Consider the following 22,804-nt stretch of genomic DNA (forward strand, 5'->3'; position numbering starts at 1 on the left):
TCATCTATTGAGCCTCTTTAGCCATGGAAAAACAAATATAAACAGCCTGTGCTGGCTCTTAGCAGAGTGACAGCTTTCAGGACTGGTTTATATTGAGTTGTCCAAAGCAAGATTAGAAACAGGATGAATTGGCCAATGGGTCAGATATAAATCAGGCTCTTCTCTTCTTACTTGAACACCTGGGTAGAATATGATATATATATTTTTAGGCACTTACTTATATTCAACCTTTATTTGTCCTTTTTAAACTTTTCATACACTCATTTACATGTTTGCATTTTTATCCATGTCAGTTTTGTGCAAATATATTGCAAAATTGGATCTTGCCTGCAACAATATATTATACATAGTAAACTAGTATTTTGAAAGGGGAGCTGTGTTTTAAAGATGTGAGAACAGTTTATTTTGCATGTTAAAGTAATGATTTTTGAAAATGCTACAAGTTTTGATAAGGTAACTGCAATAAACTTAGAAACACTATTGTTCCTGTTTGAATAATTTTGCATATTGAAAATACTTTTTCTCTCTGTGTTTTACAGCAAAATCATGTTTGTTTTGCAAATTGGAAGTATTTCACAAACAGACAGTTGCAATACCAATCTGAGTGATCCTAACACTGTAGATAAGGCAGTGCTCCTCCAATACAGTGTAAATAATGGAATTACATGGCAAGTAATTGCACAGCATCAGCCAAAGGACTTTATACAAGCCCAAAGAGTGTCTTATAATGTTCCCTTGTGAGTACCCAGTCACATTTCATTACCTCTAAGTGCACAAGTTGCATTTCTGCTAAAAAATAACCTATCTTTGCATCACTGTTGAAGAAAAAAGGTTGATGAGGGGGTAAACAAAGAAGAAGACTTAAGAGGAAGGCTGATTAAGAAATTCCAGGCTAGTGTTTATCAACGCACTTAAAAGAAAAACAGAAAGAATACTTGCTTTGAAGATAAGGGGGAAAAAATCCTCCCTACCTGTGTGCATTTTTAACTATTAAGTTTGCTACACGTACAGTGTGTTGATGTTCATAGAAACAATTTGACTTTGCTCTCAGTTCCTGTTGGGGGATAGATAGGGATATGCAAAAGACCAATAGTCTGGAGCTCTCACAGGCTCTCGTATTTGTGTGACAGGGAGGCACGAATGAAAGGAGTCTTACTGCGCTGGTGGCAGCCCCGTCACAATGGAACAGGTCATGATCAGTGGGCTTTGGACCACGTAGAAGTCGTCCTGTGAGTATCAGCTTCACCTCATCCCACCCCACCCCACCCCACCTCAGAAAGCACTGAACTTTCTCCAGCATGACATGACTATTAAGCTCATTAAGAACCATTGTGGCCCAGGCAATCCTTTCTCAAGGGAAACCTTTAAAATCCTATCTTTCCTGATGCTCTGCCCTGACTGCAACAGTCTGTAGTTAAGATGGACACATAGTAAGTGTCACAGCAGGGGGGTTTGTGGAAAAATATCGTGGAAAAATGCAGGAGGGAAGGTGGGGCTTTATCACCTCCAAGTATGGCTGTGGTCCTGTAATGCATCAATGACTATTAAAAAAATGATTGTGCTGGGACATAAGAAAGGATATCCTGTTCAACATTGTGCTGCCTTTTAAGGCTGATCTATATCCTTTCAAATATAAAAAAAGATTCTTCTATAATGTTCATTGCACAAAGTAATGTTGTTGTGCCTCTTAAAAATTTGTGTTAGCAACTAATGCCTTATTCATTTCCTTTTTTTAGTAAGAAGGATACTGTTCAGAAACAGGGTTCACTATATCAGGTTCCTATGGTCCAAGCTCTATATTCATCCCCTTGTCAAGATTTTACCAAGTCTGCACCCTCCTGATTCTCCCATTCTTGAGATGGGTTTCGCTGGCAGCTAACCCGTTTTTCCTGTGTTGCATCATGAAGAGATGACCTGCTTTTTCTCTAACAATTTAGTTCCAGTAGAAGTGAAGTGCTAGTGGCTTCCCGGGCAGGAACTCATCGCTGGCAGTGGTTGGCAAAGAGAGGCGAGCCTGCTCCATAGATAGGTTCAAACATTCTTTTTTTTTGAACAATTTAAAAACAAGCAATGAAGAAAATAGGCTTAGATAATCTTCAGACTGTGTAATTATAGCTATGAGGTTTCTGAATTAGCAGAGGCACTGCAAGTAATGTTTTTTAACAGTAGAAAAGTGAATTGTCTGATTGCTAGTTAGTTAGTCCTGTTCTCCTTTCCACCAAGAAGCACCAGCTTGCATGGCACTCATATCAACCCCAAACCAAACTGGTCCCAACACTGAGTAACTGTACACCCTCTGCTGCTTTTACACACCTTGCTGGGCTCTGCTTCCATAACATTAAGCTTAAAACTGGAAGGAACAGAGGAGAGAGATGGATATGATTCAATGGCTGTATGATGATGCATCAGGAAAGATATGGAAGAGTATGAGCCTGCAGGAAGTTCACCGTGTTTAGGAAACCATGGAAAAGGGAACTGGTCATTCTGAAATATTCACAAGTCTTTCTACCTTGCAATTAAAAATAAAATGAACAGAACAAACCATGTAAGAGAAAAAAAGAAAGTATAATGTTACTCATCAATCCAAGCATTGAATTAGGGGCCATAAGTAGGAATAAATCAGATCTTTAAAAAGTTACTCTGAGGCTGAAATGTGGAGAACTTTTCTGACAATGAGATCTGCCAGGCTGTAGACAGACACACAAGTTGAGTGAGATATACAAGTCATGTGAAATATGTTATCCTAGAATGGACATAGCAAGTAATCACACCTTACCAAGAGAAGGAACCAGGTGGGCAGACAGTGCCCTCCCTTTTATTATTTTAGTTCTGTTAAAGAGCTTTAAGGCTCTTCTGAAAATTGCCCTAAATATCAGACTAGAGACAGAGGATTTACACCCTGTTCAAGTAGCATCTGGTACAATTCACAGAGAAAGACAGACCAAACTGGACTGATTTCTCCCTTACCAAGTCCTGTGAAACACAGTGCCATGACATCTTATTTCCCAAAGGCCAGATGTAGAGATCCAGTTCCTGCTAACTACAACACATGAGACATGTTGCCCTCAGGAAGGGCAGAATTACATGCCATGGTGCATCTGGTTCCTATGCTGGCATGTGCTCAGACCTGACAGGTGCCTTTAACTCCTCTGTTTTGCTTAAGTTCTATCTGCATATTGTAATTCATCAAAATATTCTTTAGGCCTCCTCAAATTTATTTGCAAGTAACCTGCAACTTCCTTATCAATAAATACTCTCACTTGGGTTTTTCTGTAGCTCTGCTATTTCACTTGATCACCTCACACTGATCACTTTACCCCCAGCACTTCAGTTTCTTCACCTGTTAAATGATGAAGACACTCAGTCACCTCCATGAAGTGCTTCAGGGTATCAGAAGGGAGCCTGGATCAGTATCTATTAGTACTTACCCTAGATGATCCTGCATACACCAGGGCTACCAGGAATCACACTGTGAGTACTAGGGATAGGATTTGGCTTTCATTCTTAATATTCCTTCACTTTCCAGTGAAGGGTACAGAAGCACTGCCTGCTCCTGGGAAGCAGGAGCAGCTCTCCTTTCCCAGGAGCTCTCCCAGGCAGCTCTCCAGCAAGAGGGGAGGAGGCAGAGTCTTCTGCGTGCTCTCCCTTCCCACCAAGATTGCCAGGGGAGAGCTCTGTGGGCAATAACCATCCCAGGGCTGCAGAGAGGCACAGCCTGAGCTTGAACCATTCACCAGGGTTTACCTCTTCCCATTAATTCCATAGAGCGTCATTGGAGAGTTGGTAGGCTTCTGTTTGGCTTATTCATCACAAAGCTGGGATACTTTAGGAAATACCTGTGCCTCCTAAATTGGAAGTAATTTCTGTTGGAACTCTGGCCTGGACTCAGAAGGCCACGAACATCTCTAGATAAGAACCCACAACCCTGCATTCCACCACCCACCTGAATGAGACCCCATTCACCCCTCCAGAAGCATCAAAATTATCCTCACAGGCTCTGGTTTCAGTCCTAAATTTTCATGTTTGTGACCCGTGTAACCACGTTGGTGCAGCAGGCAAGCCTCAGCCTGTGAGGTGCTAGAGCAAGGAGCCAACCTACACTTGGAGGTGTGGTTTGGGACATAGATAAATTCCTGGCTTTCCACACATCTCTACTTGTGTTTTCTTCACTACCCTGTGGGGTGATAGAGGTCTGATTTTCCCAGCCTATGTGTTGGCCTGGCTGCCTGCACCCCCAGGTGCACACCTAGGTGCTGTGCCAGCTTTTCCTCAGCCCACGGGCAAGTGAGCCATGCTCTTCTTCAGCAGGCTAAGGGCTGCAGTAAGAGGACAAGCAGGGAAAGCATCTCCAGCAGGGAGAGCTGATCTGTAGGAAGGTAAAGAAAATAAGGATTTTCTTGATTTTATTTCGCATCCAAAACAGGGAATATTCCTGCTCCTTTCTAGAGTGCTCACCCCAGGGGCATATCTGTGAATATCTGCTTTCATGGCCCAACTCTTCTCAGCAATCCAAAGACTTGAAATCAGTTCTGTCACAGGCCTAGCTGCTGAGTCGTAGTGCAGATACTGCTACAGCTGAAGCACAGCCAGGGTCATGACACTGTTCAGTTCAACCAATTTCTGAGTCAAGGGCCACCATCCTCTCACCAGCAAACATGCCTTTAGGATGCCATTTCTTTGATTCCTTTTTGCCCCCAAGAAAATTGCTGTGGGGAAAAAAATCAACCTGCAGATTATACATGAACGCAAAATACCTGGCAGCGATAAAAAAGGCCAAAGATGGATGCTTTTGTATCTTACTTAAAATCATTCCACTTTTGAATGAACTATTTGAATCACTCGATAAAAAGCAGTATTTTTTAAATTGTGATGCAGCTGCAAATGGTGCTTAAATTGAGCACCTCTTTTAAAAGTTGAAACCAAATACCTGTGATGAAAATATTATAGATAAAATTCATCTTGCCAACTTAACAACAGTTGATGTTTGTCCTGTGGTGGGGAGAGGATGCAAGTTGTTAAGTTGTCCAGTCCCTTTTATAATCCAGCGCTGATTATTCTTCATTAGTGCAGCGTTTTTTCTCTCCATTTGTAAAGAAAGCTTTGGGCCCAACTCTCATGTGTTCCATGTGGCTCTTCTTAGGATAAAAAAGTATTTTATCCCATGCTTAAGAAAGAGTGTTTTTCTGTGCCCCTGTACTGCCCTAAGAAGAGCCCATGTCCAATTCTGCATTTCATTTGCACATTGTTTTTCTCTGGAAGCACAGCTCTCAGCCTGCCCACTGCACACACACCTCACACTTCTTTGCATGTGCATTACACAACTGCCATTTCTCTGTGTATAGGGCAGGCCCTTAGAGACATCTCATTAACTTAATTAAAAGCCAAAGGTACTGAGAAATAAAGGATAGTTATAAGATGAATACTAAGGGTCTGATATTGTTTTCTTTACCCGAAAATTTGTAATGTGATCCAAAGGATTATATGTTGTGCAAGGAATGCAAGAAATGTTATCCCCACCTACTATTTTATGGTTAATTGATAGATAACAGAATGAATCCCTCCATAGCCATCACTCCATGCTCTTCATTGTTGAGATATTTTCACATTTTTGGCACAAATGATTTAATGAGAAGTTATGTTGCATTTGGTGCAAAGAATGTTTATCCTTATTTTGGAATAATTAAATACAAATTGTATATTCTAGATTTAACAAGAAGTGCTCATGTGGAAAAGCATTTTCATCAGCTTCCTTTTTTTTAGTAAAAAGCAAAGATTTGAAAAATGTATTTAAATTAAATATCAACATATTTATGATAAAGAACAAAAGTAGTTCAAACATTAGGTGACTATCTAAATATTTACAACATTTATGCCAAATTTAATATTATGCGGTTTGTGCTTCTATTACATTTCTATTATGTTTTTTAAAAGTGCATGCTGAATTTTATAGAAAATAAAAATCTAAACATTGATTTGAAAGCTGAGGAAATAATTTGTTCAATTTTTATTTTCAAAAGAGATGAAAAGTCCTATATTGCCTCTAAACCTCATCAGGGTTTTATGACTAATCACAGTGCTGCATGCATTGAAAGGCATTTTCTAACTTGTGTTGTATTTCATTGTTTGCTGTCATTGGTTTTACACTAGAATAAGGTAAGTACTTTCCCTGAATCAGTATTAAATGTATGTTTCTTTTACAGCTACAGCTCTTTCACAAAGTTTTGTCACTGATGGGTTGGTGGAAAATCATTTATACTCTGAGATGTGCCACATAGCTCTTGAGGGCCCTGATCCTGCAGCACTTCCTCAGTGAGCACTGGGGGAAGTTAAAACTCAGCAGAAATTGTTCAGTAGATTGTGCCAGTGGGAATTTCACCAAGGCTGCAATGGGACTTCTGCTTCAGATAGGGTACAGTGAGACCTGCCAATGGAGGGCCCCCAGAGCATTGTATGGGCAGCCAAGGGGCAATTCCCACTTTTTTCTGTAATAAATGACCAGAGAGATGCAGCCGCAGTCAGGCAGTGTACGTCAGTCAATCTGCACGGTGCCGTGGCCACACCTGCCCCATGGACACAGGACCAGTGTCCCCAGGCAGTGCTTTCATTTCATGTAACCCAGCTGCTTTGTGCTGCTGCAGTTAATGGATACCACTAACCAGTATAGTGACTGAGCTTTGGGTTCAAGTGTTGACTCCACCAAAGCCAAAGAATATTTGCCATTGATATGAGCCCTCAGTCAGACCACGCGACTTTTTCCATTACAGTACCCGCCTAACAAAGCATTTGTAGTTCAGCATCAAAATTTACTCCAAACCTAGTCTTGAGGGACATACCTTTGTTGTGTTCTAAGGCTTTTTTTCATGTTTAATTTTGTTATTCAAATATTTTTGTTTCTATTTTGTTCCTGTTTTGTCCCCTATCAATTAAAACCACACAAATAATTAAAGACATTAGTATTTACTGGGGTTATGTACTGCATATTTTCACTCAGTTTGGCTTTGTTCCATTTTCATAAACTTTAAATTGCAGCCTTGTAGTTCAAATTGTACTCCAGGAAACATGCAATAAACATAATGCTCTACTAAACGCTAAAGAGACTTTAGTCCAGGGAGACTCCTTCTCATAAATGGCTTTGTTGTAGGTATTATTTTGAACGCTCCCTAGATAGTTTTGTCTTTGCTTTTCTGTATTGGCTGCATATTGCTTTCATCCAAGTAGCACAACTCCAGGTACTTCATTGGAACATTTTTTAGGGTTTCCTAAATAAATTAAAGCAGTATTATTTTCTGGTTAGTTTTTAGTAGTGCACTCAAAACTGTCAAACAGATTATACAGCAGTCACTCCTGTTAAATGTTTTTTTGCTTTGTGCTCCATCAGTAATACAAAGATAATTACTTTGGATCTGAGCTTCTCTGACTGACTGATGGTTCAGTGAATGCACAGAAAAGACAGAAAGCTCAGCAGGTGCTTACCAGTCCATTACACACTCACAAAGTTGTTTTCAAGTTGCCACTGATTCTGAAAACCACACCTACTCTGATTTTGTGGTGCAATATGATACAATACTATAATGCATAGGGTATACATATTTACCCATGGAAAGAGTGAAAATCATAGTATTTCTACAGCAGTGATCAAGGTTTTTCTGTGGCATCTAACCAGTAGTTGGAAAGTCTGTCTCATGTCAGTGAGGACATGTCTGAACTACATTAATGCAAGGGAAAAAAGAAGCATTTAGTTCCTGAGAATTTAGATTTCTCTTATTTTTCCACACACTTTACTGCTATGGTGTTCAGTGTAAGACATAAATATATACTTCTTTCTAACACCTTCCAATGGAAGGTGATCATCTTCCAATGGAACAAAATTATATACTTAAAAAAATAAGTAAATCCCTTCTACATTGCTAGGTAAGCATTTCTTTGTTCCTTTTTTCAATTCTTTCTTTTCCTTTTTTTTTTTTTTTTATTTGTTCATTGTTTTAAACATCTCCACCATCCCTTTAAGGCCAGATACAAAATGGTTGGTCATTTGAAGTGAAATAGAGGCCAGGTTCACATAGCAGTGTCCAAAACAAGTTCTGAACAACTCTGCTGAGCTGTTTCTGGACATAAGCACACTAAAGAAAGGATAGAAAAGGCTCCTGGGACAAGGACTGCAGCTCAGTATGTTCCCCATCTCTCCAAGTCTTGTCCAAGCTGAGGCTAGCAAAACCAAGTCCACTCCTAAATTTAACCAGGTCCAGAAATGGCAATTTTTTCAGCCGAACACTTTGGCAGGCTCTGTTTGGTCCCATGTACCCAGAGCAAAGAGCAAAACTGCTCAGAGTTGGGCTGTGCTTTCTCCCAGGCCCATCTGCTGTGTTTTGGCTGCAGAGCAGCCTTCTCTCAGCAGATAGGTGCTCTATCCTCTCCTCTTGCTTAGGATGCTCTCCTGAGAGGTGGGATGTGGCCGTGAAGGCCCTGTGTCTGAGGAACCACCCACTTTCCAGGCAATGGGAATTAAAGGGAAGGGAAAATTAAGAACTTCTTCAAGCTTCATGACCAATGGCAGCCACTCAGGAGTGGGTTTGGGGTCATAATTTCCCTCCTGCCTTCATCAATGAGACAGCTGGCATTGGAGCCAGGGTGATCTTCCACCCTGATGACTTAAGGACCAGAATGAAGACTGATGTTCAGTGCTGCTTTGCACTTGAGCTACCAACTGGCATTAAGGTTACATAAACTCACCACTACCAATCTCTCACACAAAACTTAAAAATCAGCATAGACCTTTCCTTTTCACTTGAATAAGCCAACATTAACCCCTCTCTCAATCGCCAGATGCTCTAGAGCTCTACCTTACTGTGACAGTGCCAAAAGTTCTGCCAAGAGTATATCTGTTTTCTCTCATTGTCACCAGGAGCTAGTCTTTATTTCATTCTTGTATGTACATTCCAGTGGCAAAAAAAAAAAAAAAAAAAAAAAAAAAAAAAAAAAAAAAAGCCTTGGAAAACTAGTAAGGAAATTACTTGGATCTAGATTTTGATATGACAACTATTAATCAATTTAGTCAATTGTGTTCAAGATTAGCTCATGAAAAGGGCATAATTTTGTTAGACAGATTGTTTTAGGTTAAATTAGCATACTACAGCAAAACTTGTTTTTGCTTGTAGAGAATCAGGTACTCTGCAAAGCATACAATTACTCCTTTTTCCTAAGGGCCATATTCACTAAAAATAAGCTTATGCACTAGAGAGGAAAGTATGACTTAGTACATTATGAATATTCACTTCTTACTCACAGACAAAACTCACTAGTGAAAACATTCCTTGAATCCACAAATGGGAGATTTGTTGACTGCCAGTCTTCACTTCACAGATCTGCTCTCTCATGGTTCTTTCTTCCTTCAGTGGGAGAAGGAGAAACCTACATTAGGTGGGATGGGCCTCTAGGTAGGTCTTCCAAACAAGTGTGCCTTCTTAAATTCGGCTGCAATTGGGCTCTCTTGCTTGGTCTCCTGCCAGACATGATGATGCTTATTTCCCAGACCTTCCTTTCATTTTGGAAGAGGGTGCATAGGGGAGGGAAACATTAATCTGAATAAAAGTGTTGTACTTCACTTTCTATAAGGTAAAAGAAGATAAAGCTTTTCCTCTGTTCTCAAGATAAAGCAGTTAATGATCAAAGACAGAAGGATAACTGGAGTATAAAACCCCTATAGAGAAATGCTATGAAGTTAACAGTTTTAGTGAATCTGGCCCTAGGCAGCACCAGTTTTCATTATCTGAAAGCTTTTAACCTTTCCCTAAGATAACTTACTGTAAATGAAAGCCAAGTGGGACAGATTCTCAATTGCCTTGTACCTTTGCAGTTAAACAAAGAGTGTGCTTCACATCAATTTGCACAGACTTGAAAAGCTATGCAAGGAAAAAGAAGAATCAGTCCCACTAGCTCACTACTACAAAAGAATTTACACTACGTATAAAAGAAACTGACACTCTTCTCTTCTTTCACCCTTTGGCAGCACTCGCAAACAAAATTACATGATGAATTTTTCACGGCAACATGGGCTCAGGCATTTCTACAACAGAAGACGAAGGTCACTTAGACGATATCCATGAAGAAACGAGAAATTTATTTTTTTTTTCCTCCCAATATGTGATGTGTTGCTTTCCATTCTTTAAATCTAGCACTGCATCTGGTATCAGGACTTTTCTGCAACTGGCTTGATGAATAACTGAAAGCCTTTTTCAAGACAGAGTATACACCACTTTTTCGCACTGTGAATTAATGAGAAGTGACTTATTTTCTCATAGGTAAATGTTTTAATGTTGATGTGTCTGTGAAAATTGTGATCTGTTGTAATATCTGTTACAGTGGCAGTATTGGAAGTAAGCAACTAATTCTGTTTAACAGGAAAAAACGTTTAAGCACAAAGACTTTTCAGATTTTATGTTTATAAAAACCTACATACTAAGTATAGAATTTAACATTCTTTGTCACATAGTTATTTAAGTGCACTGTATTTCAGCTCTGTGTCATTTTATATGATTAAGTTATCATTGTTTGTCCTCTTTGTATTCTCTTCTACAACATGACACATTGGCACTGTATTTACATGTTTTGTTGTTGTAATATTTTTGCTGCTGATTTTTGGGCTATTTACCTTCTTACAAAATGTATTTAAAAAATCATCTAAGTACCTAATCCAGAAGATAATTGCAAAAGTAGTTGTAAAGGCGTTGATATCCTTCAGTCTTATTCTTTGATATGTCTGTTGGTTAGCATTGTTTTGTGGATAAAAAAAAAAAAAAAAAAAGAATGCTTGACATTAAACTTTTTTCTACTAAGGATTTGTGGATTAAGCCCCAAACAGAAATTCCCAATTCCCTGTCTAAATGTAGTCAGTTCTCTGAAACTGATTTACTTACAGTAACTGCCATTTGGTGTCTGTAGTAATGAAGTGATTTGTAAGCAGTGAATGTTTCATTGTGTTCTCTTTGGTGTTTGTTTCTATTGCGGGTCATGTTTGTATCTTCTGATAAAGTTGTATCTACACCAGCAACGTTATAATGCCCCTATAGCCCTGAACTGTCTATTATCATAAATCAAATGCTTCACTTTATGGTGAACCAAGCTAAAGATCCATGCTTGAATAAAGATAATGTCAACAAAGAATTCTGATGTTAGACTTTTCAAGCCATGTGGGCTTTACATGAAATCAAAAACCAAATTCTTCCACTAAATAACTAGATTCTAAAGCAAACGTTAATGTTATTTTTAATATTTAGCACATCACACTTAACAGCACTTTGCAAGTAACAAAAATGAAGAGATCTCCCTGTCCCACCTATGGGCATAACACAGTGCTTGGAGCAGGTCCTGGTGCAATGAATGAAAGAGGACCACAGAGCAATACGCACTCTCGCTTTATCTGCAAACCAAAAAAATGTAAACCACTGTTTCTAAGCTCTGAGAGTAAGAGTGTGGCATATAAGGAACCTTGTTCCAAACAGACTAAGCTGGCAATTCTTAGAATCATATGAACCATTAAAGTTGGAAAAGACCTTTAACATCAAATCCAACTGTTAACCCAGCACTGCCAAGCCCATCACTAAACCATGTCCCTAACCACCACATCTACACATCCTTCTAATACCTCCAGGGATGGTGACTCAGCCACTTCTCTGGGCAGCCTGTGCCATGCCTGCCAACCCTTTCAGTGAAGAAACTTTTCATTATATCCAATCTAAACCTCACCTGGTGCAACCTGAGGCCATTTCCTCTTGTCCTATACTTTGCTACTTGAGAGAAGAGACTGCTTCCTACCTCACCACAGCCTTCTTTCAGGTAGTTGTAGAGAGCAATAAGGTCCTGCCTGGGCTTCCTTTTCTTCAGGCTGAACAATCCCAGTTACCAGAGCTGCTTCTCATCAGAGAGAAGTATCATATATACCTGCTGTGCTCTTACATCTTGCACATCTGCTTCTGGTACTACACCCATCTAAACAAGAATGATGATCCATGTTCAGCTGAACCGTGTGTTTAATTGTTAGGAGGTTTTTGACCACAGGTACCTGAGAATGCAGATTAAAAAAAAAAAAAAAAAAAAAAAGAGGTTGTTCAGTGACCAACTAGTCAACTCCTTGGCTTGATCAAAATTATGACAGACCTTTGGATGGCCTGGAAACTTACTGCAACAGTCCAGCCTCCTGCAAACTCACTGTACTGTTCTGGAGTGCTTTGTATGCTTTCACTTCCTGAAAAAAAAATAATGGTTCTATTCAAAGAAGTAGCAGGAAGACAAAACTTGAGGGTATCAAAGAATATAACAACTTAATGTTTGGGCACATGATTTTAAAATATTGTAATAAGAATTTTGCCCATTGAACAAACAAAACCTCAATATCTAAACATTCCTATTTTAAGATAATTTTATTTGCTTTAATATGTCCATAGAAGGGTGATAGTTCAATCTAAAATGCATGTGCAGCTAATGTGCTTCCAAGGAATTAATTTTTTTAAAGACTTTAGATACAATGAGGCACTTTGCTTGACTTTTGAGGCAAGAGATCAGCATAACCAGAGAAGCTACTTTTCATAGTAGTATTTATTTCCTTTGAATAATGTATGCAATCACAACCACAGAGGAATACCAAAAAGCATTTTACCCAAACTCACCACAAACTCTGCACAGCCTTTTTTCTTCCTCACTGGAAGATTCCCAAGTGGTATTATCATCTGCCCTTTCCAGACTCCAGGAAGTTCTTCCTTAGACTTTTTCCAATCCTACAACACCCCACATAGCATACACATATGGTACACTAATATGGTTTTTTTAATATATTTCCTCCCATATGGCTGAAAGCAATGAGTCATCTGACATTAAGCAGTTGTTAAAATAGTAAGGGTGGCACAAAGGATAATCAATGGCAACAAATATGCTATAAAATGTACTTATAAGCTTATATACTGGTGTAAAACTTTCGCAGACATAACTATGAAAACTGACTTTTGGTACATTTAGTATGCCTTACAGTCTTCCTCATTTCTCCTATCAGCTCACTAAGCCATGCTCCAGTAGAATAAGGAAAACATAAGAGAAATGAAACTCTGACCCACTGGAGTTCCTGAAATAAACAAAACCTGAAGTTCTCATAATTTTGCCTAAATGTTTTTCTCTCAAGCTTGCTTCATCCAAAGATGATAACATTTTCTTAATGGGAGGAAATATGCAGAGCACCAGTATTTTTGAAGGACCAAATCCAGCTTTCCACAATCTTGACAATATACAGAAAAGGGTAGTAATTAAATAACACAACAAATACACTCAAGGACAATACATTGTCAAAGAAAAAGGTACCAGCACACAAATTGGGTAAATACCAGACTAGCCAAGAAAACTATAGAAGTAGAATCAACAGCATAAAGCAGTTTTTTAAATGCCATTTTGCGTTCCAAAAGTGGAAGTGTTTATGATAAAACACAGTAAATATAAATACGGCTGCCAGTGCTGGTAAAGTAGACAGCAGTTGGCAGCTGTTGAGCCCTTCACTTAAATACAGATGTAAACAAGTTCGAGAGATTGCAAAGTACTGCAGCCGAAACGAGACCGTTGAACCCATGAGCTTCCAAGTAGAGAGAGTTGTTTAGTCTAAAAAGGAAAACATTTGGAAAGAGACATGACAACATCCATAAACATGGTTCTATGTTTTATTTACTTGCTAACCCCTCAGGGCAAATGTTACTGGGTGAAAATGCTGCCACAGCATCACCTCATCATTTATCTACCGGTAGTCAATGGGATTGGTTATTATCAAAGCAGGAAGCCAGTGTGAGGCCCCAGATAAACCCTACTCAGATCAGCTCTGTAGTGAGGTTTAACTAGTGACTCAACACCAGAGGAACAGGAACAAGCCAGCTGCAAAGGGGAGCTACCTTCACCCTGAGCTGGCAAGGGAGCCTCAGAATGAAGGGCTTTAGCAAAAGGGCTTACCTATGTTAAGCATGGCCCTAAAGAGCTGTTTAGGGCTGTCAGCAACCCAGAGCAGCTGAGACCATGCAACCACTTACAGTGCTTCTGAGAAGGAGCAGACAAAGCATCCACCACACACAGATGGTGGATCTGTGCTGGAAAAAAAAGACCATGAGGCATGAGCATTCAGGCATTGTACAGTTGACATGGATGAATTGTCCAGTGTTCTCCTCTGTTGCTGATGTCTTCTGACTGTTGCTTTTTCTTCCCCATGTTACTCCTGGTTCAGCTAAAGGGACTGAGCTGGCAGTAAGCCTAAAGTCTTAGTTCCTGTGTGACTAATTACTACAGAGCCTGGTGGGGAGAGTTTTAGCTGGCACGCAGCAAGGTGAGGCCAAGTAAAAATGCTGTTGCAGGAATGGAAGAATACCATACTGGGAGATGATGATAAATGATAGGTTTATAGACAAACAAATTTCTTAAGCTTCTTTAAAAAAAGAAGAGAATGTGGTTGTGCTTTTGAGCTCTGCTACTCAGGGGAGGTTTGTGCAAGTTAGTGGCAAAGAAACAATGTCAGAAGGCTCAGCTGTTTCCCTGATGGCATCTGGGCCCAAGGCAGAACTTAGGGAGTCTTGTGTAGTCACAGGTTTGAGGGCTATTTCTACATTAGGATGACGTTGCTGATACCATGAAGCTGGCTGATACCCCCAGGTCCCTCTTTCCTTGCACACTGATCATGTGTATACACGCAGCCCTCTGCTGATACCCTCTAGCTCCAGGTGGGCTAGAAACAGTACATGCAAAGCCATTCAACAGGTTTATACTCACAACTGGACACCCAGCTCAGCTGATTTAAAATCACACCCTTCTCAGGGGAAATTTTAAATTATTTGAGTTCAGCCATTTTCAAGGAACTTCAGTGCAAAGAAAGGAAAATGTCCTGATGTTTGGGCCTCTGCTAGAACAATTGTATTATTATGGACAATAACAAAGCTTGACATGAATTATGTGTCTGTATAGGATGTGAGTAGCAACTAATTAACAGCAGCATTTTGAGAACCAAGCCTGCTGCCACTGAAAACAGTGGGAAAATTCCTGTACAACGAATGTGTTTCACTTCATATGGAAATGTCCAACTCAGCTTTACTAATTCTGGTTTGACCTGTCCTAGCACCTGTGTAAAACTCCAAATATATTGAGGGATTTTTCTGCCTTAGAAAGTTGTCTCATTCTCAGAAGATACATGAGGATAGTTAGGGTGTGGTGGGGAGTGAGCCAGTTGATGGAGCCCTTCTGACCCCTTTGGGATGTTCCATATGGGAAGTGTATGCCAATGACCCAGTGGGAAGTGTCAGAACTCTGCCCTCCCAGCCCCTCAGCTACCTCCCCTGCCCATACTCACCATCAGTGGCTGTTGGAGGAAGTTGAGAAATAACCAGCCCAACAGCTGGAGCTCCACTCCAGGCAGCTGTGAGTGCTGGATCTAGCCTTTTACAGCACCTCACAGCTTTCCTCATGCTGTTGGAGAGCAGTGGTTCCCACTGCTCCATCCCCTGAGAGTCAGTTGAGCCCCTAAAGCTCACAATGAGCCCCCAAAGCTCACACTGAGCCCTCTGTCATCACACAGTTCCAGTGCTGTGGTGTGGGTGCACCCTTAACTAACATTCCACAATTATCCTCCACAGGAGTGTTTTTACTCTCCTTAATTGTCTACACTGTTTATTCTGTATTAACTTTCCCTCCCTATTCTTGTTTTGACCAAAAATCCTCTTTTCATCTTGCTGCTACCGAGTTTAGCATTTTATTAATCCCTGTCCTTCTCCCAGAGCTGAAGAACCACAGCATTTTTTACCATTTTAGACAATGCTGGAAAGAAGCAAAAAAAAAAAAAAAATAACCTTTGAGTGCATCACGTTAAAGTGCACACAAAAAATTAAAACCAGTTTGTATTTAAATGAAACCATTGACACAATTAGTGTAACATAATCCTCAGGATTACTGGAACATTCAAGATGCTTTATACCTAGCAGGAAATCTGCTAATCTGTGTTTGTTTGAGGCTTTCTCTTCTCCTTTCTCTTTGTGCAGGATGTATAAACAGATCTTCCTGTGGTATGTTACTGCAATGTATGTTTTGCTGGCAACAAAGCATGTCAGAATTTCACTATCAGGCCACACCCTCATAAGTGAATTACACCTGCATTCTAACACAGGCTACAGAGTTCCAAGTTCAGGAAAGAATTAGTTTTTTGGATAAATAACTGAATCTACAAACATGCCTTATCCAAAGTATCTCCACTTACCCAGTTCCGTATAACAGTGGCATCCAACATCAGTCCAAACGAAGTCTGATGTATGTGGCATTATCTATTACTGAAATTTTTCAACTACGTGCCTTTTTGTTACAGCCTATTTTGAGTAAACAAACCTCATATTTAAAAGCAACTTTAGAAATGTTTTGACCTTGAAATTTCTCAGTTTGACAATATTGAAATTTAAAGTGCTGTATTTCACCTTGAATTCATTTACAATTTATTTAAGTTATTCTTACAAGGGCTGCCATGTCAAGGAATTATCTTAAGATTTTCAAGTAATACAGTCCTCTAGACATCAGTTTCACAAATTTTTTTCATGCTCTTAGTGCATAAGAGTTTCAAAGTTGGAAAAAAAACTTCTATAAACTCTGTGTACAAACCCAAATCCAGGAGGTGGGAAAACATTTTTGTCTTGGGCGAGAGAGAGCTATCATTATGATAGAAAACATGATAAACCAAGGACTGAAAGATGAGATCTGTGAAGAAATTTCACTAATAATTCCTGCATATTCACAAGGAAATTTATACCTATGTATTCTCTGCACCCCTACAGAAATGAAAAACCACACCCAGCTAGATATTTGGAAGAAATTTGAACAGCAGTTCCGTTGGTCGGACACTGCAATAGATCGCCCAGGGAGGTGGAGTCACCATCCCTGGAGGTGTTCGAGCCGTCAGGATCTGGCGCTGGGTGATGTGGGTCCGGCCTTACAGGGGCACTGTTGGTTAGCAGTTGGACTCGGTGATGTTAAAGCACTCTCCCAACCCTGCTCACTCCAGGGCTCCGCGGCTCTCTCCGATCCGGGGGGCTCGGGCGGGGCCGCGCCCGCGCAGGCCGCGCCACCGGGGGCGCGCACGGCCCTGCGGCATCCTGGGACTCGTAGGCCGCGGCGGGGACGCGCCCGGCCGGGGCTGCCGGGGGGACTACGAGTCCCAGGCGTGCCCGCGGCCGCGGGGCGGGAGGGGGCGGGAGGGGGCAGGGGCTGGCGGCCCCCCGCCCGCCCGCGCCCCTGGGCTCCGCACCTTGGAGCGAGCGGCGGCTGCAGCTGCCGGGCTGCAGGAAGGCGGAGGGAGCTGAGCGGAGCGCGGCCGGCCGGGCGGGGCTGAGTGCGAGGTCAGTGGCGGAGGGGCTCTCTCCCCTTGAGCGGGTCTCCCCTGAGCGGAGCGAGCCTCGCCGCGAATAGCATCGGTTGGGGTCGGGCTGTCCCCGTGCCTGTGGCTCCGCTCGGTCACCCCGGGCCGCGGGTAGCCTGGGGGTTTCGCTCCGTGCCGCCCCCTCTCCCTTCGCCCTCGTCGGCCCCGGCGGAACAGCCGGAGCCGCGCGTGCGGCAGCCGCGGTCCGGGGCAGCGCCGTGCCGGGGCAGCGCCGTGCCGGGGCAGCGCCCAGGGCTCCCGGGCAGCGGCGGCACCCGCGCCGCTCGGCGCTGTAAAACACGCGCAGCACCCAAGGGGAAACCCAGAGGGAGGGTGAGAGATCAGTCATTTCCTCGTGTTGTGGCTGTGCCCCTCCGACTGTGAGCTGCGGGCTCTCAGTTTAGGTCGGAGCAACTCTCCCAAGGAGTTCTGTAACAACAAAAACTACCTGCTCTGCGCTTCAATACTAGCTTTGACCCAAAGACCTTCAAAACTTCTCCAAAACCTCGATTAAACTATCCGCCCCCAACCCCTTTATGCCCTCCCACTTTTCAGGCAAAGAATATTTTGCCTTTCCGTATGTCAGTGTTTTTCAGCTTCGCGAACTGTGGGAACATTTTGAACCCCTTACAAGGGATTAGTGAAAGCAACTAGGAAGAGCCAGCCAGAAAAGTAAGTAGGCTTAAATTTGCTGTGCTCGTGCCCATGCTGCTATTGCAAAATTTCTGATTGTCTGAACATTGAAGTATGGTTGAAAGCTGTTTTTGGGATGCTTCAAAATTTCAAAGGACCCAAGTGGCTGTTGCAGCAGGCATTTAGGGATAGTCCAGTAGTAAAGAAAAGAAAAAACATTAGATTGCTGCCATTATTTCTGCTGATGAATCAGCAGAATATGCATTCATAATTCTTCATATCTACCGCAGTAATACAGTTATACAGCATTGGTTTTTATGTTGATGACTGACAACAAGGGTTCTGGAATATTTTGGCTGGAGTTTTCCCAAAGGAAGACTAAAATCTGCAAACAAACTTTTAAAATGTCTCTTACTGAATGTGCAAAACAGGTATTTTCGGTTAACAGGTGTCTTGATGTGTATTACAGAACTTTCATGAGTAGGATGCTACTTTACTGCTGCTGTAGAAATAGAAAAAATAAGGTAATTTGCTGTTTCAGAAGCAAGCACATGCAGGTGGCTTACGCTGTATTAACTCTGTGGGGATCACCTCTTGCCTTTCCCCAAGGGACAGTAATCACACTTTGAAACACTTGGTTTCTGACAGTCCTAAGCCTTCCTAAGACACAACAGATGTTTCAGTTCTGCATTTAGCAGTATTTCCGAACTGAAGTGTTTTGTTAATAGTCTTGCACTGTATTGTGAAACGTCTCTGAAATGTAGTGTGGAAAAGGTATAGGAAGAGAATGGAGTTTCACACATGCAGAGCTGCTGTTGGTAGCTGGTAAAGCATATTAATTTACAATAGCATTTACTCTCTTGTATAGGCTTGAGGGTATTTAACTCATCAGTCTCATTCTAAAAGCTTCATTGCATTTAAAGATATATTTATGGGGGGAGTTGGGGCAATATTGAGTTATATTCAGAATCAGATTTCAGTGAAGGAAACCTCTTAAATCCAGTAAGAAACAAGCCTGCTGCTGCACCCATTCTAAACTAAACTAAACTAAACTTGATTTCCTCTCAGTATCGTGTCCAGAGCTGATGTGCTTTTATTGCTCATACTGTACAAATTCTGTGTGCAGGGTAACAGTTTGCTTAAAGGCTGACATAATTTTAAAAAGTGCAGATAATTGAGCATGATCTAGGTGGGGTCTGCTAGGCCTAGGAAAGGTCTGAAAGGCCTAGGAAATTGTAGTGTTTCTAGCCTCTGGCATAAACTGAGCCCTGTTTTCTAAGCTGAATACTTACTAAAATGCTCTATTGGATTCAACCATCAGATATTACAACTTGGAGCACTGAACAGCCATTGCATCTTGCCTTTTGTTTGGAATTTCTAGTCCATTACTATGGTTCAAATCATATCTTCAGCACACAGTTTTTCATGGTTTTAGTAATCTGTCCCCAAAACCTCAATGTTTTTAGAACTTAAATATTCCAAAACCACGTGGAAAGATGTTATTATTATATTAGTGTGATGCTAAAATCGTGGAAAACAGGAACAGATTTAGCACATGACTGTTACACCGTTGCTCTCTTGCAAATAACTTAAGAAAGAAGAACTGAACATATGTTTATCTGCTTTGACTGTTATAGTATAGACAGACTGGTATTATCTTGAACTACTATTAATTTGAATTGCAGCTGTAGCCTCTGTAAATGTAACCAAGACTTTTGTGCATCCTCTGAGGTGCCTAGAAAAGCACAGTCCTTTGAGCTCCTTTGCCTCTCTTGGTCTCTGCCCAATGAATTGTTGACTGCTATTTTTTCTTCTATTTTATTGCTGATGTATTTTTTCTGTAAGATCTGGTTTTCTAAAGCTTTCTTTTCTGTTTTTTTTCTATATGATTGTTTCATAGCCTGTAACTTTTAGCCCAAGAAAAGCATGCTGAATCTAAAACTCTCAAGCTCTAATTATCTTATTGATTTCCCAGTTAATTTTAATGAATCAAACACCATCATTATTCAGATGTTTCTTTCCCTAGGTCTGTTAGTCAGCAGAATGTTGTCCTGCTAGACAATATTTCTTGATAGTCCTTCTTGATAATAATTCTTCACATGGCTATAAGACCTGCCATTGCTGTTATTTTATAACCAGTTATCTATAGCTTTTTGCTCTTTAGAAGTATGAGCAGCAGCAAAGTGCAGGTTTTGTTGTTATTTACCATGTGCCCAGGCAATGGGAAAGCTATACACAAGCAGACAATGTCAAGTATTTCCGTGGCTTTAAAGATATGGCTGTAAATTTGTGCAGGCAGTTGAATGAGTTTTGCAAGTCAGTTGCATTGATAGGATTTAGATTTTTATTTATAAGAGTACATATATGAACTACTGGCCTATGCAGGAACTTGGACTACTCTTCTCAAAATGTTGCATTAACTATTTATTTTATTTTGTGCAGTAGCAAGCTGGGAAAACATTCCATGTGACAAAGAATAGTGTGATTGCCTTCCTGGGAGGTTTTTTACAATCTATATTTTTACTGCCTGGGTAGAATCTTTTTTTCTCCAGCCTTCATTGAAAACTTACTGGTTTTGCCCAGGCAGAGGGCCAAGTTTTACTGCTCTGCTTTGACTATTGCATACCATTTTGCACGTCCAATTCTGTTTGTATTCTTATATTGTTGTGGTTATTGGGGAGGGTGTGGGTTAGCTAATTAATAGATGTTAATCTGTTAATTGAAAATCTGAGATTCTGACACATAGGCTGGGCTAGAGCGAAGATCAAATTGCTCCTTTTAATTTATTTTATGAAAATTAGGTTCTGAAGCAGGGCTGAGATTTGAGAACTCCTCAGAAAGCCTCTCATCCCATGTTGGGTGGGGCTTTGAGCAACCTGGTCTAGTGGAAGATGTCCCTACCCATAGCAGGGGTTTGGAACTAGGTGGTCTTGAAGGTCCCTGCCACCATTCTCTGATTCTAAGGCATAGACAGAATTTTCCAATCCAAATCAAAGATTGCTGTGTGTCTGTTGTTTGAAACATCCTTGTTGAATTTCAGTCTAGTGGGGACAGATCAATTAAGCTCAGTTAAGGATTGAACTGATTACAAAATTTCTACCTGGTTTTCATGGAATAGAATTTAAAAAGCCATACCCCGTGCAGGAGAACACTGGGATTGCTATTCAGACGTGCCCACAGGGAGCTGCCCATTCCTATTCTCACAGAGCTCTGCTAAGCTCAGGCAAAGCTGAAGAGTCCCGTCAGGAACAAAACTACAGCTCTTTCACAGATACAGGCAACTGTAATATCTTCTCTAAATACAGAAGATTTGCTGCTGCTACCTTAACTTTATGGCTTAACATGGTTCAAGTCCTTTCCCAGAGAAAGCTATACCTGAGTTCATTTACCACTTCAGCATGGTCAGCATCTAATCCTGCATATCCTGCTTTACCAGGATCCTGCCCCAGCTTCAGAGTTTTGACATAACATTGTTTTCTAATCCCTTCCAATTTCTTTCAGGTTTACTGTTTCATTATCTACTGTCTTTGGTTAATTACATTTTTTCTTTTTGGAATTTTGCACTGTACTTGTTGTTTGCTTGTTTTCAGTTCTGTATTATATGATTCCAGTTCTATTTCTTTGCCAGTTTCATGCTTAAAATCAATATATATGATCTCTTTTTGGTGCTTTATTTATGTCCACATAGCTGAACAGGCGACCTAACTAACTACAGTTGTAGTGAGTCTGATTTTATTTTTTCCCTGTTTTCTGGTGACATTTGTTTCTTTTGCATATGTGTTCCTGAGAAGGAAAGAAAGGTTCTTGCAAGAAGAAATAATCAGAAAATTACTCAATGAACCTTTCTTCATTTCATTTGATGATCCTCAGCCCAGATACCCTTCTTGCTCTTCCAGTTCCTTCATCAAGATACTCTGTTCCAGTGTAGCTGTTGCAGGAATCCATTCATGCAGGGTTATTCTGCCAAACACACTTTTGGAGAAATTTTCGGCTCCATGAGGGCTGGTCTTATTGTTTGTGCAGTTAAGAAAAGACATGGGGCTGTCTCGCATTAAAATTTCATCAGCCATGGAAAAAATGTGAAGCTATAAGGTGAGTTGCAAATAAAGCAGGCATTTGCTGTGAAATACTTATTTGAGAAACTTCTCTACACGTTCTTTGCTTACAGTGCATTTTAAAATTTTTCAAACAAAAGCAGTGTTGGCCTGTGTTTGCTGTACACTCATGGCCTTTAGGTGTAAGCTTGGCATCAAAATGTTGAGGAAGGTTATTCCCACTGTCTGGCATTCACCTTCAGATCATGAAGCAACACTCCAGTACATAAGAGACAGGAGAATGCTATTGTTTAGATAACATCTTAACCAAGCAACAGTTGCATAAATGGGGACAGGATCTGTCATAAGTCATGTTCTGCTTATTGCTCATGTAGGATTTGGTTTGATACCTAAGGCAGAAAAAAACCACAGAAAATGTGTGTTATGAAGTAGCTTCCAAGAATGAAATGTTTGCAGATCCTAACATGGATAGGGAAGTTCTCAGAACTATCAGGAGGAGAGTTGCAGCTTTGAGAAATAGTTAGTGATAGCACTTTCCCAGGGAATGGCTGCCCTATGCTGAAGTTCTGTGTTGCCTTTCAGAAGCATCAGTTCTTCAGGCATTTCTTCAAGCATGGCAGTGGCTGTAGCCTGTTTTGCAGAGGAACAGATCCTTTCAGAATGTGTTAGAAAGATAGTCTTGTAGAGGATCCTTGAAGACTATTCAAAACCT

The 22,804-nt window shown here is 40.8% G+C and overlaps 3 protein-coding genes across 9 annotated transcripts in view; 2 read left to right on the forward strand and 1 right to left on the reverse strand.

Annotated features, from left to right (window-relative positions):
- RELN (reelin) overlaps positions 1 to 11,160 on the forward strand; it is a 277,149-nt gene extending 265,989 nt beyond the window's left edge. Inside the window, exons 62-65 of one of the 2 annotated variants that reach the window (XM_053977798.1) lie at positions 540 to 737; positions 1,131 to 1,229; positions 6,148 to 6,153; positions 10,007 to 11,160. In XM_053977798.1, the coding sequence (XP_053833773.1) occupies positions 540 to 737; positions 1,131 to 1,229; positions 6,148 to 6,153; positions 10,007 to 10,103 (400 nt within the window). In that variant the 3' untranslated portion in view covers positions 10,104 to 11,160. The remainder of the gene's footprint in view (positions 1 to 539; positions 738 to 1,130; positions 1,230 to 6,147; positions 6,154 to 10,006) is intronic. The other variant, XM_053977797.1, reaches the window with a different exon arrangement.
- A 4,529-nt stretch (positions 11,161 to 15,689) lies between these two features.
- Positions 15,690 to 17,753, reverse strand: LOC128807756 (collagen alpha-1(I) chain-like). Its single transcript, XM_053978324.1, has 2 exons — positions 17,294 to 17,753; positions 15,690 to 15,822 (listed from the first exon to the last, which is right to left on the reverse strand). The coding sequence occupies exons 1-2, from the start codon at positions 17,751 to 17,753 to the stop codon at positions 15,761 to 15,763; spliced, it is 522 nt and encodes a 173-aa protein (XP_053834299.1). The 3' UTR covers positions 15,690 to 15,760.
- The window catches only part of SLC26A5 (solute carrier family 26 member 5), a 38,180-nt gene continuing 32,645 nt past the window's right edge, over positions 17,270 to 22,804 (forward strand). For 5 of the 6 annotated variants that reach the window (XR_008437072.1, XR_008437073.1, XM_053977304.1 and 2 more), the window contains exons 1-2: positions 17,270 to 17,384; positions 17,991 to 18,076. The gene's annotated coding sequence lies outside the window, so the exon portion shown is untranslated. Of the gene's footprint in view, positions 17,385 to 17,990; positions 18,077 to 22,090; positions 22,130 to 22,804 lie in introns of those variants that run through there. The other variant, XM_053977305.1, reaches the window with a different exon arrangement.

This window comes from Vidua macroura, chromosome 5, assembly GCF_024509145.1.
Source record: "Vidua macroura isolate BioBank_ID:100142 chromosome 5, ASM2450914v1, whole genome shotgun sequence".
In the NCBI taxonomy this organism is placed as follows: Eukaryota; Metazoa; Chordata; class Aves; order Passeriformes; family Viduidae; genus Vidua; species Vidua macroura.